Below are 14,401 nucleotides of genomic sequence, written 5' to 3' on the forward strand. Positions count from 1 at the left end.
GTCCTTGCCGCTGCTTGTCTACCAGGTTTCTCTTACGCACAGCAACCCAGGCCATGTGGGCGGTGGTGGTGGCGGGGTTTGCAGCGATTTTTAGGAAGTTATTAGCATGCACCAGGTGTCCTATTGGAAAGACCCAGTTTTCTGAGTGCATGTTCTGGAGGTTGGGCAATAGGGGCAGTACAGGATTCCTTTTGGTGTACCAACCTCCCTGCTACACCAAGGATTCCCTGCCTGAGCTGCTTCAGGTTGTTGTGGATGTTCTCCTGGAGACACAGAGTTTGGTTGTCCTGGGGGATTTTAACATCCACGCTGACACGACGTTACAAGTGGCCTCCCGGGACTTTGTGGAAAGCATGGCCTCCACGGGGATGTCCCTGAATAAGTTTGGCCCAACTCATAGTCGTGGACATGCCTTAGACCTGGTGTTCACCTCTATGGATGTGGGTGATCTGACACTAAGTAAAAGTGAAACAAAAGAAGTGCCACGGTCGGATCACTTCCTGGTGCAACTGGACTTCTCCACGACCCTTCCCCTCTGCAGGAAGGTGGGACTGAGTTGGCTGGTCTGCCCCCCCCCCACTTAATGGATCCAAATGATTTGCAGTGATTTCCAAATGAGAGCCAGTGTGGTGTAGTGGTTAAGAGTGGTAGTCTTGTAATCTGCGGAACCAGGTTCACGTCTCCGCTCCTCCACATGCAGCTGCTGGGTGACCTTGGGCCAGTCACACTTCTTTGAAGTCTCTCAGCCCCACTCACCTCACAGAGTGTTTGTTGTGGGGGAGGAAGGGAAAGGAGAATGTTAGCCGCTTTGAGACTCCTGAAGGGGAGTAAAAAGGCGGGATATCAAATCCAAACTCGTCTTCCTCTTCTTCCAGAAAGTTGTAGGGGATGTTATATCCCATGTTGATGACCTTTCAGCTGATTTCCCTGGTGGCCCTCTGGAATGTGGAGTTAACCAGGGCTATTGACTGTCTAGCTCTGAAGCACCCTCTCCAATTGCATGGTTTCCCCCGGAGCTGAGGGCAATGAAACCACCACTGAGATGGCTAGAGTGCCAGTGGCGGAAAACTCATTCTGAATCTGACCGGACACGGGTTAGAGCTCAACGTCAAGCCTACCAAGTGGCAATAGCAACGGCAAAGAGGACCTTCTTCACCTCCTCTATTGCATTTGCAGAAAACAGAAGCAGGAGACTCTTTCAGGTGGTTTGCAATTTAGCAGTACCACTTGAGCCATTGGTAAGGGCCCCAAGATCAATGATTTTGCAAAGTTTTTTGCAGATAAAATCATGCAGATTTGGAAAGAGGTAGACTCCATTGTGGGAACAGGGCTGGGGCGGGAGAGTGCTGGAGTCCTGTCTAGTCCAAGTTGTGTGGGATCAATTCCAATTCCGAGGATGTGGACAGGCTGCTTGGACGAGTGAAACCGACCACCTGTCTCCTTGATCCTTGCCCATGCTGGGCTGTGTTCAGAAAGTGGTGTTGGGGGATGAGTGTTCAGACCTCTGGGCTCTCATTTGTGGGGTGCCTCAGAGTTCCGTCCTCTCCCCCATGCATCTACATGAAGCCGCTGGGAGAGATCATCGGGGGTTTGGGCTGGGTGTTCATCAGTATGCGGATAATACCCAGCTCTACCTCTCTTTTAAATCTGAATCACTGACGGCAGTGAAGGTCCTGTGTGAATGTCTGGAGGCAGTTGGAGGATGGATGGCAGCTAATAGATTGAGGCTGAATCCTGAAAAGACAGGAGTACTGTTTTGGGGAGACAGGGGGCAGATGGGTATGGAAGACTCCCTGGTCCTGAATCAGGTAACTGTGTGGACCAGGTGTGGAGCATAGGAGTCATTTTGGACTCACAGCTGTCCATGGAGGTGCAGGTCAATTCTGTGTCCAGGGCAGCGGTGTACTATCTGGTATGAAGGCTGAGACCCTACCTGCCTGTGGAATGTCTTGCCAGAGTGGTGCATGCTCTAGTTATCTCCCGCTTGGACTACTGCAATGTGCTCTACGTGGGGCTACCTTTGAAGGTGACCTGTAAACTACAACTAATGCAGAATGTGGCAGCTAGACTGGTGACTGGGAGTGGCCGCTGAGACCACCAGTCTTGAAAGACCTACATTGGCTCCCAGTACATTTCCGGGCACAATTCAAAGTGTTGGTGCTGACCTTTAAAGCCCTAAACAGCCACGGCCCATTATACCTAAAGGAGCATCTCCACCCCCATCGTTCTTCCCAGACACTGAGGTCCAGCGCCAAGGACCATCTGGCGGTTCCCTCACTGCGAGAAGAAAGTTACCGGGAACCAGGCAAAGGGCCTTCTTGGTAGTGGTGCCTGCCCTATGGAATGCCCTCCCAAAAGATGTGAAAGAAATAAACAACTATCTGACTTTTAGAAGACATCTGAAGGCAGCCATGTTTAGGGAAGCTTTTAATAATTGATGAATTATTGTATTTTACTATTTTGCTGGAAACTGCCCAGAGTGGCTGGGGAAAACCAGCCAGATTGGCAGGGTAGAAATAATAATAATATATGAAGAGACAAAAAAACTTTGGCTTCATGCTGCTTTTTAAAAAGAAAGCCACACAAAAATCAATTTTTGTCCCTTCCTAGAGACCTACGTGCTTTTGTACAAGTACAAGAAAAGCTTCTAAAATCTCCTGCCATGAGTTACGGAACAAGGCAGTTCACGAGCAAGTCCAGGATTGTTTTCGGAATTTGTTTTGGCACAATGCTAGGCAATAATCAATCTGCACACAGCCAGCAACAAAAGCAACATTTGATTAACAGTTACTGAAAGACAGGGCAGTCGCCTTTTAGAGAAGAGAGAAAATAATCCTACAAATTAAATGTTTTTTAAAAAAGGGACTCCCTCCATGGACCAGAACTGTATTAGTTTAGATTCATGATACAGCATTTTGGTCTATTAATGAATGTAAAACAACAAAAAAAGAGAACAACACAGCATCTAAAGCTGTGATTTTTCAAACAGATTCTCAAGTATCACATACTTTGCAACCTAGAATAAGCTCAACAAGGGAGCAAAGAGGAAGGATATGCAGAACTATCTTTCCCAAATCTCAAGTTCTTTAGTGAGTATCAATACACACACTCATCACTATATGAACTACTAGGGTGGGGAAATGAAAATTTTTTCAGATCACAAATGCTTTAGTTTGAAAAGTCTTGAAAAATGTGTATCCAACTTCCTGAAGAACCTCACACAGCAGGCCATCAGTGTCCACAGAACTTCATTTCCTCTCTCCCCACCCACCATGCACACACAAAGCACAAGGGGGGCACTAGACAAGGGGAAATAGCCCTAGTGACACATAATTGTTCAGAACAACAAATATCAAACAGGGAGGGCCAGATAGGCAGGGTATAAATAATAAATTATTATTATTATAAATGAAGAACTTCCTACCTGGAAGATAAAGTGGCAAAATCTCCTCCATCAAGAAGCCTAATTTTGCAGAACAGAACCCCATTCACAAAAGGAACAGCAGTCAGCTCCTCTAATGTGAAACTGGTTTGAAATTTGAACTTCTTCTTCTTCATCAAGAAAGCCATGGGCAAATTCAAACAAGGCCAAAAAACACAAAGTCTAGAAACTCCCAAAAGAAAAAGAGCAAAAATATCTAAAGGGTGCAGCAGCTCCAAATATAAACAGTAAAGATGTTTCAAAGAAGGTGAAACACAATGTAAGAAATAAATCCACAGTCAATCCAGTTTACAAAAATAGAGCACAGAAATCTCAGTTCAAATGCAATGGCACCCTAACTTTAAATGAAAAATCCTCTTCTTTTTTTGGTGGTCTGATCTGGCTATAGTATCATCGCTGGTGCAGACTTCAGGTAAGGAGGAGGGCAAGTGAAGTCTCTGGTTCATCTCCAAGGGTAGAGGAGGAAATCTAAGCTCCAGACCAGCAGGAGCTTCCTTGATTAGAGATTGAGGTGCTTGGCTTCTCCCAGGGCTCCTCTTGAAAGCACTGCTAGTTTCTTTCTGAGCTGCTGCACAGCAGTGTCAACACTTCACAGTTCCAGTCTCCTCCCCTTGTGCAAAAGCTTCACGTGGGCAACTGCATCAGCAGCATATGTTGTGGCTCCCACAGGTTTCATGCAAGCCTACAGAAGGGAGAGAAGGGGTTAGTCTCAGCTTAGTATCCGCTAGTGTCAGTTCCTCCCTCTGCCCCCCCAATCTAATCATAGATAAATGAATAATCAAGTCTTATCCCGTATCTATCTACAAATAAATTCAAGATGCCTTCATCACCACCAAAACACTATCCTTTACTTTACATGGCAAATGCTTCTGCAACCTGCTTGAATAGTTTTTATTTTTCTGTACTGTATACATAGAGGATTAGATCTTCAGGTTATCTACAGCAAGCAGTCTCAGAAAAGGATGGATGCTCATAGGCACATTTGCATGTATGCATGTGTTCTCTCTCTCTCTCTCTCTCTCTCTCTCTCACACACACACACATACACAGTCTTCCAGTGAAAAGGATGTTCAAAAGAGAAATAAGTAGTCCACAGATGGCTGCTAGGTATCAAGACTGTGACGTATCAAGGATAGGCACTTTCCATCCACCACACCTCGCCTTTCAGTCAGCTTCGGCACAACAAGAAGGAAGCAAAAAACATGTCAAGCAATGTGACCAAGGTTTTACAAAACATGGTTATGAGGCTTGCCTTTCCTGGGCCTTATACATGCCTTTACACCAGGGGTATAAGGCTCAGGGTTTGCTCAGCCCATTAACTCTTTGGAGAAGACAAAAGAGATAACTGGCTGTGGGCACAGTCAGTTTCAAAAGCATTAGAGTTAAAATGTAATGAGACAGTAATGAGACAGTGAGCTTGCCAAAAGCCAAATTAAAATTTATGAAATTATTTTTCAAGAACCTAGCCTACATGGCAATTCTTGAGATACTTCCAGCATCTTTTCCCTACCCCACTCTGCCTTGATGAATGCTTCTAAAGTTTAATGTCAAGAGTTCATTCTGATCTGTAGTTATGTATCTCGCCTGCTGTGTTCAGCTATATTTTAAATAAACAGCTGACCCAAGTAACTCCTGGGACTTCCTCACCAACTGCCCTAACCACAGCCCAATTATCCACCCCCCCTCCAATATTAGCCCACATTGAATACACCTTCCACAGACAGCAGCAACATTTTCCCAATCCAAGTGATTCTCCCAGATTCTCAGGAGTCACCTCCCTCACACTCCCACCCCTCCTATATCAGGTCCTCCTCAGCTTTTACTCCAACTATAGGGTTGCCAAATCTCCAATATCAGACCTGACACAGGAGATCTGGGGTAACTCTGATGGGGCAGGAGACAGAATTTAGTGGACACACATTCTATATAGCAACCCATTTTCAAGTCAACTTTTACTATCTACACATATTTTTATGGCCCTTTCAGGGCACATTGTGCTTAATTGACATGACCCATTATTTATTCTGAACAAGGGAAAAAGCTATACAGTCCTCAGGACAGATGAGGTAAAAAATAGTTTTGGGTGTCCTGTTTCCAACCCCTCATAATCTTACACTCAAACAAGTGAAAGATACATCAGCGTCTACTGGTGAACCACATGCCAATTTCCAGCGGACCATGTAGCTTCTGCTGGTTTGGTGTGATTTCTGCAAATAATGTTTCCCTGTGTGGACTTTGGCCGGATCCAGTTATATTCTCCTTACATTTCTATGCAATGAGCACCTAGTGAGGATCACTGGAAATAGTGTATTAGGCCTTAAAGATATCCTGATTATTCAACCCTTACTCAGTAAATTTAGAACACATAGGCGAACCGTGCTGATTCTTATAAAGAAAAAAGGAGGCCATACCAGATTAAAATCGGCTTATCCTTGTTATAACTATTTGCTTCTGAGACCCTGGAGAGGAAACTAAACCTATGAAACTACAGAATCAACCTCTCACAGGCAATCAAATCCTCAAATATATGTACAATCGCACCTTGGTTGTAGAAAGCCCTGTAATTCGGACGTTTTGGCTTCCGAATCCCGCAAACCTGGAAGTGATTTTTCCAGTTTGCGAATGTTCTTTTGGAACCTGAACGTCCGACGGGGCTTCCATGGCTTCTTACTGGCTGTAGGAGCTTCCTGCAGCCAATCAGAACCTGTGATTTGATTTTCAAACATTTTGGAAGTCGAATGGACTTCCATAATGGATTTCGTTTGACATGTTATGGAGTAGCAGCTCTGTTGTAGTGCAATCCAAGTAGGGCTGGGTGATATATCGATATATCATGCAAAACTGGTTTGAAGTCCATATTGTGGTATCAGTTGCATTGTTTTTGACCTGGAAATATATCACAAATTATGACTGTGTGTGTGTGTGTTATGGAAAACTCATAATGTAGGAAAAAACGTGAAGCCAGCCAATGCTTCTTTTGATTCCTGCAGCCCCTGTTAACTCTGCCAGCTCAGCTTTCCCCTGCCTCATGCAGGGGGCAGTGAATCACAAGAGCAGGCGCTGGCAAAAATCACGATGGAAGAAAAACCATGAAACCAGCTAATGCCTCTACATAGCTCCATCCTTATTTCAGGCATTAAAAACCAGATATTGCCCAGTCCTAAATCCAACACAAGTCTCTTTCAAAGTAAGCTCCAGAGTGTTCAACAGCCTTACTCCTAGGTAGGTTTGCATAGGATTGCAGCGTTCTTACATTCCAGCAATTCTAAACAGGCTAAGGAGGAAGGTCACCTGGACACAGAGAGATTTATTTCCAAACATGCCCATGAGTGTACAGCTTAGGAGTGAGCACAGGAGTCCTATAGCACCTTAAAGACCAACACAACTTACAAGAGTAAATCTTAAAGTACAATTCATTCAAAAGCAAGTGCTTTAGAGCTCCACTAGTTTCATCATTAACTTTAAAAAGTGTGCCACCTTGGCTAGATCATGGCTATAATGTTTGTGTGTCTGTAAGTACACAGAACTATATACATGCACAATATGTAATTAATTAATATCTTTTTACACACTTTTTATTGCTGAAGCAATAAAGAGCGGACTACATTAAAACAAAACAGGCAAGAATACACATGTACACATCCCTAACTAAGTGATGCAACAATTCTCACAAAAAGGCTTGGGCAAATAGATACCAAGCTTGTATCAAGAGCTTAAAGAAGTCAGCACCAGAGTTATCTGAGAAGGGAGAGAATTCCATAAACAGGGTGCCTGTACTAGGAAGGCCCTCGCTCACGGTGCTACATATTGGATTTCAGTTAACTGTGGCAGAGTTTAGAGAGTCTTCCCTGTAGACCTTAAAGCAAGGGCACATTTATACAGGAAAATTTGTTCTGCCAAGAACACAATACACATATGTGGACACCACCACACATGTATCTTACCTGCACACACAAGATATGTATGAATGGGTGTGTTGTATAAATTCACATACGCACATGTAGGTGCATATGTACACACATCCACACATAAAAAGTGTGTGTAATTTAGATAAAACTACACAGGTGCATGTGTTCGTATCTACACTCTACAAAAACAACGCTGGATCCAGACTTCACCACACTGAGACTAAACCTCCTGAAATCAACAGAGCTAACCTAAGCCCACCGATTTCAGTGCAGTCTGGCTCTAAGTATGATCAAGCCTGATCCAACCCACAAATTAGACTGCATACACAGCATATATTTAAAGCACATCCTCAACCACCACGACCAAAATAAAATAAAATCTTGAGAATTGTAATTTAGCCCTCACAGAGCTACAATTCCCAGCACCCTTAAATTACACTTCCCAGGATTTATTTATGCAGGGCAAAGTGCTTTGAATGTATACAGCTTTACACACTTTCAGACTTAGGCTGCGCACACAGCATATTTTAAAACACATTCTCTTCCAAAAAAAAGAATGATGAGAACTGAAGTTTGCCCCTTGCAGTGCTTCAATTCTCAGCATAGCTGTCAACTTTTCCCTTTTTTTGTGAGGAATCCTATTCGGAATAAGGGAATTTCCCTTTAAAAAAAGGAAACGTTGACAGCTATGATTCTCAGCTTACATAAAATACATTTCCCAGGATTATTTGGGTGTTCGCATGTGTGCGCTTTAGATATATACAGCTTTACACTCTTTCAAACTTAGGCTGCATACAGAGCATACATTTATAGCACATTCTCACCATACCTAATAATAATATGCGTTGTTCATCCCTCACAGAGCTACAGCCAGCAACCATAAACTACATTTCCAATGGTTACTGGGAGATGTATACAGCTTTGCACAAAGTATGAATGTGTTTCAAACGCTTCAGACGCTGGAGCCACCCGACGGCGAAAAGAAAACCCCTCTTTCCCGCCCCATACAAGAGGGGGCGGAAGAAGGGGAGAAATAAAAGCTGCTCTTAAAACTCTCCAACCCCCTCCGCTCGCCCCATACAAACTCTCCCCACACAACAAGAGCCGTGAGGAGCCCTTCGACCTTCACTTTCCTCCTAACCCCCCACCCCGACTGACCCTCAACATCACCCCATGGCTCTCGCCCTCCTCCCACTCAGGCCCCTCTTAAAATAACGCCCCCCCCCGGAGAAAGCTTTCCACTCGTAGCTAATTTTTTTTAAAAAAAAACCCTCCCCCACTCCAAAAGACAGATTGACCCCCCACATTCCCCCACGATCTCTTCCGTGGGGAGAAAGAGGCCACCGCGCAAGGACCTCCCCCCCGCTTTTACCTCACACTGCCACCCACCCCCCACCCGAGACCGACTCGCTCTCACCTCCCTCCTCCTCGGCGCTGGCACCGCTACGCCGAATGCGCCCGCTGCGCCGACAGCGTAACGCGAAGAGGCGGAAGGGGATGGAGGAGCGGGAGGAGGCGCCGCCTGCGCTTGTGCAGTCAAGGCATTCGCTCGCTCGCTCGCTCGCGCTCTGTCTCTGTCCATAAATTGGGCGCGAGTGCGGGGGGGGGGAAGAAGAAGACGTGCAGCCGCTCTCAGAGGATTGGGCAGTGCTTTTCTCCTCCCCCCCCTCGCCACGCCCCCAACGGAAAGAAGAAGAAGTAGAAAAAAACGAAGGGGCAGGAAGAAGTCCGGTTTCCAATTGGGCGCGTGGATGACTTCAGCGGCGAAGCGATTGGAGAAGGGGTGCCTTCGCTCAAATGAAAGGGCCCGCCTCCTCTTCCCCAATACCTCAGGGTTTTATGGAAATGGCGGGAAAACGAGACGTAAGGGGATTCGGGAATGGATTGAGAGGGGGAAAGGAAGGATGAGGAAGAGAAAAAAGTGTTTCTCAAGCAAAGGCCTTACTTTGATTTTTTTTATTATTATTATTATTTAAATTTATACACCACCCTTTATCCGACAAACACAAAATAAAATCACAAATATAAATACTTATTTTTGTAATGAACATCTCTCCTCCAGAGAGATGAATGTATCATTTAAGCATTTTATTTATTGAATATTTCCCACTTTTTCCTCCAGAGGGTTCGAATCCCCACGACGGGGTGAGCTCCCGTTGCTCGGTCCCTGCTCCTGCCAACCTAGCAGTTCGAAAGCATACCAGTGCAAGTAGATAAATAGGTACTGCTCCAGCGGGAAGGTAAACAGCGTTTCCATGCACTGCTCTGGTTCGCCAGAAGCGGCTTAGTCATGCTGGCCACATGACCCGGAAGCTCCCTTGGCCAGTAAAGCAAGATGAGCGTCGCAACCCCAGAGTCGGCCACGACTGGACCTAATGGTCAGGGGTCCCTTTACCTTTAAGGAGTCTCAAAGCTGTTAAAAATCTCCTTTCCCTTCCTCCCCCACAACAAACACTCTGTGAGGTGATTGAAGCTGAGAGACTTCAAAGAAGTGTGATTAGCCCAAGGTCACCCAGCAGCTGCATGTGGAGGAGTGGGGACGGGAACCTGATTACAAGTCTACACTCTTAATCACTGCACCACACTGGTTCAATATAGCATATGTATGTGGTTCTCTTCCTCCCCGTTTTATCCTCACAACAGCCCTATGAGGTAGAGTTCCTTCCAGTAGCACCTTAGAGACCAACTAAGTTAGTTATTGGTATGTATTTGAAGAAGTGTGCATGCACACGAAAGCTCATACCAATAACAAACTTAGTTGGTCTCTAAGGTGCTACTGGAAGGAATTTTTTTTATTTTGTTTCTGTGGCAACATGCTCAGGGAAGCTAGTTTGTGAGTTAAAATGTTAAGCAAGGAAGTCAATTCGTTGATCTAGGCCAGGCCCCCATATCCAGTAAAAACACTCAGACACCCACTACTCAGAGGCACGGAGAGATAGGATGATAAGGATTACCAAATGAGGACATGGAAGGGTAATGTCCAACTACTCATGCCTTATCTCTAGGCGGAACCTAATGTATCTGCTGTATCTGGATATCTCTAGGCGGAACCTAATATATCTCTCTGGAACACAATCTCCAGGCAAAGCAGTTCTTGTCTCTAGGCAGAATCTATTGTCTCTATCTGAGTATGTGTAATGCTGTAACTTTTGATTGGATAAAGACCTGATTCAAGAATGTATAAAGGGAAGCCTCCCCTGTTGGGAGAGGCCGGACTTCGGAACTTATTCCTCCGCGCCATTGCTTGGTGCCGGCAAACAATTAAAACTTTATTGCTTTATTTCTCTTATTGCTGCGTGGTCATTTGACTTGCCTAATTGCTACATTTCGACTATGGAAGGCCAATGCTGCTACCTACCTGTACATAGAAGTATGAGGTACAGGTTAGGCTGAGAGACACTGACTGGTCCAAGGCTAGCCAGTGAGTTCTTGGGCCTACCAGGTCCTAATCCAGCACTCTAACCCCTATACCACAGAGCCTCTCAAGGCTATCTCTCCTCCATCCCCCTCCTCTGCCCACACCAGTCCTATGGGGTGGGGTCAGACCCAGGGGGAAATGACCAGCCCAAGCTTGTTGGCTGTAAAAAAAATATGAAAACCTGGTAAGAACTGGAATGGAGTATCATGCAGAAGGGTATATGGCTGGCTGCAACAAGGAGCTCTTCACTAATTTTTGTGGCAGGTCCCACCTGAACTAGGGCTTCCATAAAAACTTATTTATACCCTTGAATTTATCTTAATGCTGCCAACGTTTTCAAATGTACACAATTTCCCCCATATAGTCAATAAACATTTTCCAATCTTCTTTAAACAAATGTTCTTCTTGTTCTCTTATTCTATGTTAGATCTGCAAGCTGCACATATTCCATCAGTTTAAGTTGCCATTCTTCTTTGGTTGGGACCTCGCGTTTTCCATTTTGGGGCTAACAAAACATGGGCCGCCATAGTGGCATAGATAAATAACCTTTTTTTTGACACCCGGGAATTCCCATCTCTGTTGCCTGACACACTCTAACACACATGCACTCTAGCAACAGGAAAAAAACACACTAAGATGCATGTAAGGTGTGTGTATCTCTTTTTCTGGAAATTAAGCACTTTATTGCCACAGGACTAGAGAACAGAAGGGAAGCATATTCCTGCCTCTGTTACCAGCAAAGCAAGGTTGCACCCAGGGCCAGCCTTAGCATTAGGTAGAGCAAGAATGCAACAAGAGTCCACTGAAGAAAAGCAAATACATGCATGTCCCACTATCCAAATTCTCTTTATACAAAAAATCACTTAGCCAATCACAAATAATTAGTACCCAAACCTCACTATACACACTGCAGTTTCAGATATCCAAACAGCCAGACCGGCATGTAGTAGTGTAACCATACAAGGCACTGTTTGTGTAGCACTTGCTTGTAAGCCTCTTTGTCTAAGTTAACTCTGCTCTTAAAAGCAGATTCCATCAACAAAACCTAGAAGGCAATAGGTTCCCCATCTAAGACTTGGGAGTGGACATTTAACAGATTATTGTGCCCAGCCCCAGCCTTCAACAGTTCACCACTGCCTTTAAAACATTATTGTGTTTTTATGTAAATTAATGAAGAATTTGTGCTAGAATTTGCTTGTTCTCTTGACTTGTTCCATCCCCATCTCTATTCCCTTTTTCAGCTGCAAAACATCCCATGCTTGCTGGGGCTCATGGGAGTTGTAGTTCAGCAACATCTGGTGGAACGAGGGTTTCCCACACATGCAAAAGGAACATGGAGAGTGATAAAACAAGATCAGCTTGCCCCCTGGCCTAAGAGTTAGGACATCTATAGATGAGCTGATTACTGAGCATTCATCCTGATTTGCTTGCACAAAGCTTAAAAGGAGGTTATATGTTTTCCACTCTTCATTATTGCATATTTGCAGGGAGATTATACAATAATGAGCATTCTGCCTGATTTGCTTGCATCGTGTGATTCTGTATAACTGTCAATTATTAATTCATCCCACACTTTTCAGCGCATCCCCCCCATCACTTTTTTAACTATAAAAGATTGTGGATTTGTTGTGCCAAAGTGAGAGACCACTTTATTTCTGCAGTACGTACTAAAATTCTGGTATGTGATTGAATCTCTCTCGCAAAATACTGACAAGTCTGGAGCTTACCTTAAAGTATCTCTTGTAGTATTCACTTCCCTCACTGGAAAAAAAGGAATAATGTTTTCCAAATTCTCAGTACAGTATGATACAAAGGTTAAACATATCTCTTGTGATTATTACTCTTTACTTCCTCTTTGGACTCCTGCTACACGTTTACAGCAACAGGCAGTGAATGCTAAAAGTTTCCTAGCATTATAAATCCTGCTGTTCTCACATATATTTATTCTACAGCTTTCATCAGAAACATTCCCCCCCCCCCAAGTGCTGGCTTTGTAATTAATTGGAAAACATGACTGATGTTAAAAATAAACAGGCTTGGAAAAATGCCTGGAGAATTGCTCAACATACTGCAATTTAACAAAGTTGAATTTCCATGGATGTGCATTTTCCTTGATAAAAGGCAGGCAAATGGAATGGGGATTAAAGAGCCTCACTGGGAATGTTTATTAGTGTGAAGCCTCTTTCTGCTGGCTGACACTCTGAATGAATCTGTGATAAATTAGCATTTTTAAAAGGGGTTTGGGGTAAGCATTACTTAATGTTTTTGTAGTGTTGCTTAGCCACCCTCCATTATTTTTGAGAAGGAGCATATTCATTAACTATGGAAAATGAGTTTCAAGTTTTGTGGATTGGGCTCAGATTTCCTTGCAAAGGTACATATGTCAGTCATAGCAATTAACATCCTCCAGTGATGGATGTTGGTGACTATACATTAAAACAGGTGGGTGCCCAAAGGTCACATTTCTTTCAGGACAACCCTCTGATGGCCAAGTACCCATGCTGGGGAGGGCCACAGACAAAAGTGGGAGGAGCACTTAACGTAAAAAATGTCCTTTGTAGTGTGGGCTAGTTTCCGCACATACGCTCTAGCCACCGTCCAGATAAGCCAGAGGTATTATCAGTGTTCAAAGGCGCACTTCAGCCAGGAATAACACTTTTGGGGTATGAAGTAGGACAAGTGTGGGTTTGACCTGGAAAGAGTTCCAGAAAGGCATCTGGAGAGGTCTGGAGGTCACATTTTATGCCCATTTAGAAAAAAGACCCTTCAAGGTATGAAGGCTTTAGGTTTAGTAGTATTTGGGACATTGGAATGTGTACCTTTTGGTTAGACAATGGAAAGCAAAAACAAGACATGGACCAGCCTTGTATTTAACAACTTGCCCAGTAGCCATAAAGGTAAAGGGACCCCTGACCATTAGGTCCAGTCGTGGCCGACTCTGGGGTTGTGGCGCTCATCTCGCTGTATTGGCCGAGGGAGCCGGCGTACAGCTTCTGGTCATGTGGCCAGCATGACTAAGCCGCTTCTGGCGAACCAGAGCAGTACATGGAAGCGCCGTTTACCTTCCTGCCAGAGCGGTACCTATTTATCTACTTGCACTTTGACATGCTTTTGAACTGCTAGGTTGGCAGGAGCAGGGACCGAACAATGGGAGCTCACCCCGTCGCAGGGATTCGAACCGCTGACCTTCTGATCGGCAAGTCCTAGGCTCTGTGGTTTAACCCACAGCGCCACCCGTGTCATAGGTGACCAGAAATTCCATATAGGTGAGTGAGAAGGTGGGTGCAGGAGGGACATTGGAGCTGTGGGCAGAGTATGTGGGTGCTGCTGTGGCCATGACTGGGGAGGTGTTTTCCAATGGGCACATATCTTCCTATGCTCTAAGAGAGCAAGTGTTTGAAACAGGGGACAGAGGTGCAAAGAGTGATCTATGAGTGATTGCAGTGGTATTTACCCCCATTAATTTGGGGTGGAAGGAGGCATCCCCACACAATTTTGTGGCCCTGTCTCTTTTCTCTGCTCTTTTAGTTGTGGCAGCTATTTTGTATTATGCCATGTCTCCCTGTTGCCATTTTGGGACTGGTGCCCATGGAACTTTCACAACATTGGATCCACCAGCTCAAATGGATTGAT

General features: G+C 44.7%; 1 protein-coding gene across 6 annotated transcripts in view; it reads right to left on the reverse strand.

Moving 5' to 3' along the window:
• EEIG1 (estrogen-induced osteoclastogenesis regulator 1) overlaps positions 1–8,927 on the reverse strand; it is a 47,978-nt gene extending 39,051 nt beyond the window's left edge. For 2 of the 6 annotated variants that reach the window (XM_053373264.1, XM_053373265.1), the window contains exons 1-2: positions 8,768–8,926; positions 3,425–4,124 (exon numbers count right to left, since the gene is read on the reverse strand). In XM_053373264.1, the coding sequence (XP_053229239.1) occupies positions 3,425–3,570 (146 nt within the window). In that variant the 5' untranslated portion in view covers positions 3,571–4,124; positions 8,768–8,926. Of the gene's footprint in view, positions 1–3,424; positions 4,125–8,179; positions 8,388–8,767 lie in introns of those variants that run through there. The other 4 variants (XM_053373260.1, XM_053373266.1, XM_053373263.1 and 1 more) reach the window with 4 other exon arrangements.
• Positions 8,928–14,401: the final 5,474 nt, after the last annotated feature.

This window comes from Podarcis raffonei, chromosome Z, assembly GCF_027172205.1.
Source record: "Podarcis raffonei isolate rPodRaf1 chromosome Z, rPodRaf1.pri, whole genome shotgun sequence".
Lineage (NCBI taxonomy): Eukaryota > Metazoa > Chordata > Lepidosauria > Squamata > Lacertidae > Podarcis > Podarcis raffonei.